Source organism: Plectropomus leopardus, unplaced genomic scaffold (assembly GCF_008729295.1).
Source record: "Plectropomus leopardus isolate mb unplaced genomic scaffold, YSFRI_Pleo_2.0 unplaced_scaffold19450, whole genome shotgun sequence".
Lineage (NCBI taxonomy): Eukaryota > Metazoa > Chordata > Actinopteri > Perciformes > Serranidae > Plectropomus > Plectropomus leopardus.
Window position 1 is genome coordinate 1 of NW_024620997.1, and position 1,432 is coordinate 1,432.

General features: G+C 47.4%; 1 protein-coding gene across 1 annotated transcript; it reads right to left on the reverse strand.

Moving 5' to 3' along the window:
- Nucleotides 1-128: 128 nt before the first annotated feature.
- LOC121965297 (cdc42 effector protein 1-like) lies at nt 129-858 on the reverse strand (the record flags this gene model as incomplete). The annotated part of the gene is made up of 1 exon (XM_042515452.1): nt 129-858. A coding segment is annotated over exon 1 (510 nt), but the record flags the coding sequence as incomplete, so codon positions are not given.
- Between the last annotated feature and the right edge of the window lie 574 nt (nt 859-1,432).

Genomic DNA, 1,432 nt, shown 5'->3' on the forward strand with positions numbered 1-1,432 from the left:
CAACATCTGTTTTTTTTCAACTTTTTATTTCTGGGAATTTGTGGGACATTTCTTGTCAAGTTAGTCACTGCCTTTTCTCCAATGTTTTTTCAAAGAAATCAAACCAATTTTCTCCGGTTTCAAAAGTTAATAAAATATATATATATAAATTTATCACCACACTCACCATAGGAGCTCTTCTTGTCCTCTGGCGTGCTTTTAGAACTGGGGAAGAGCACTCTGGTGGTTGGAGTCCCATTGGGCAAATCCACATCCAGCCTGGGGAGAGAGATGGCATTCTTGATGATGGGAGAAATGGCAGGAGGTGGTGGCGACAGATCCTTGACTCCTCCTGTTGCTCGGTTGTCGGAGCCCCTCCTGATCTGACGCAGCGTCCTGGAGAAGAACGCTCCGATCTTGTTGTCGGGGCTGGAGACAGAATCCGTCTCCCCGTTACTCCCGTTGGCCGTGCCTCCGTGGTTGCTAAGGAAGGAGGTGTCCCCGAAGACATCGCCGCCACGGCCCACATGCATTGTGTGGCGAAAGTCGCCCAGAGGAGGGCTAATCATGTCCAACGTGAGGTCACCTTTGTGGCGGCGTTTGCTGTGGGAGTGCGAGACCAGACCTTTGAGGCCTGACAGCTTTTCCTGAAGATTCATGGTCACAAGAGGTGAACGGCTTCCTGAAAATAATGTCTAGAGTTGCCTTTAATTCCACTGAATGGCAAAAAGAGCTTAGATTTATACCAAAATCACTGACAGTCCAGCAAAGTATGAACCTGAGCTCTTAAAGGTTACTCCAAGATCTTGAAACCGTGTAATTTCTGAACTCTCAGCCTGCAGCGCCAAATAGTTTCCCGCAATATTATCTCTGTTTATCATGTGCAGGCCAAACTCAGTCCCACTCTTTGTAGCTCGTTGTTATGCATAGCTGGCTGAATTAAACTGCCATAAATCGAGGAGAACACTGTGCAGTTGTGTTCCTGGAAACAGCCGGTTGGAGTGTGGTCAGGTCGCCTGGTTTCCCCCGCTCGCCTTGGGCTTTGGCTTTGTCGACATCAGCTCAGAAATAGGTCTGAGTCCAGCTGCAAACGGTTCTGCGGTCGCACCACGGAACCATCTACGGAGAGAAAAAACAGGGAAAAAACATCTATCTTTAAAATGCAGACAGGGATGCATTTGATTTTGAGGGATGTTGAGAGAAACGGATGACATTTGCAGTTTATTCTGTGGAAGATTCAGTGAGAGACCACTGTGCTCAACACTGTACATAAACTAGATCTGTCTTTCTGCAGGTTTTTGGGATTCCAAAGGTCTGCTGGTCTGGAACCAGCTAAATTTAGACCACAGTCTCTCCTCTGTGCAACAACTCAGAGTCCGCCTCTCATCCATAAAATGGGTGGACTTTCAGGGAATTCCTGCTTCCATTTTGTCCTGCTTTGTCTGGCCTGAAG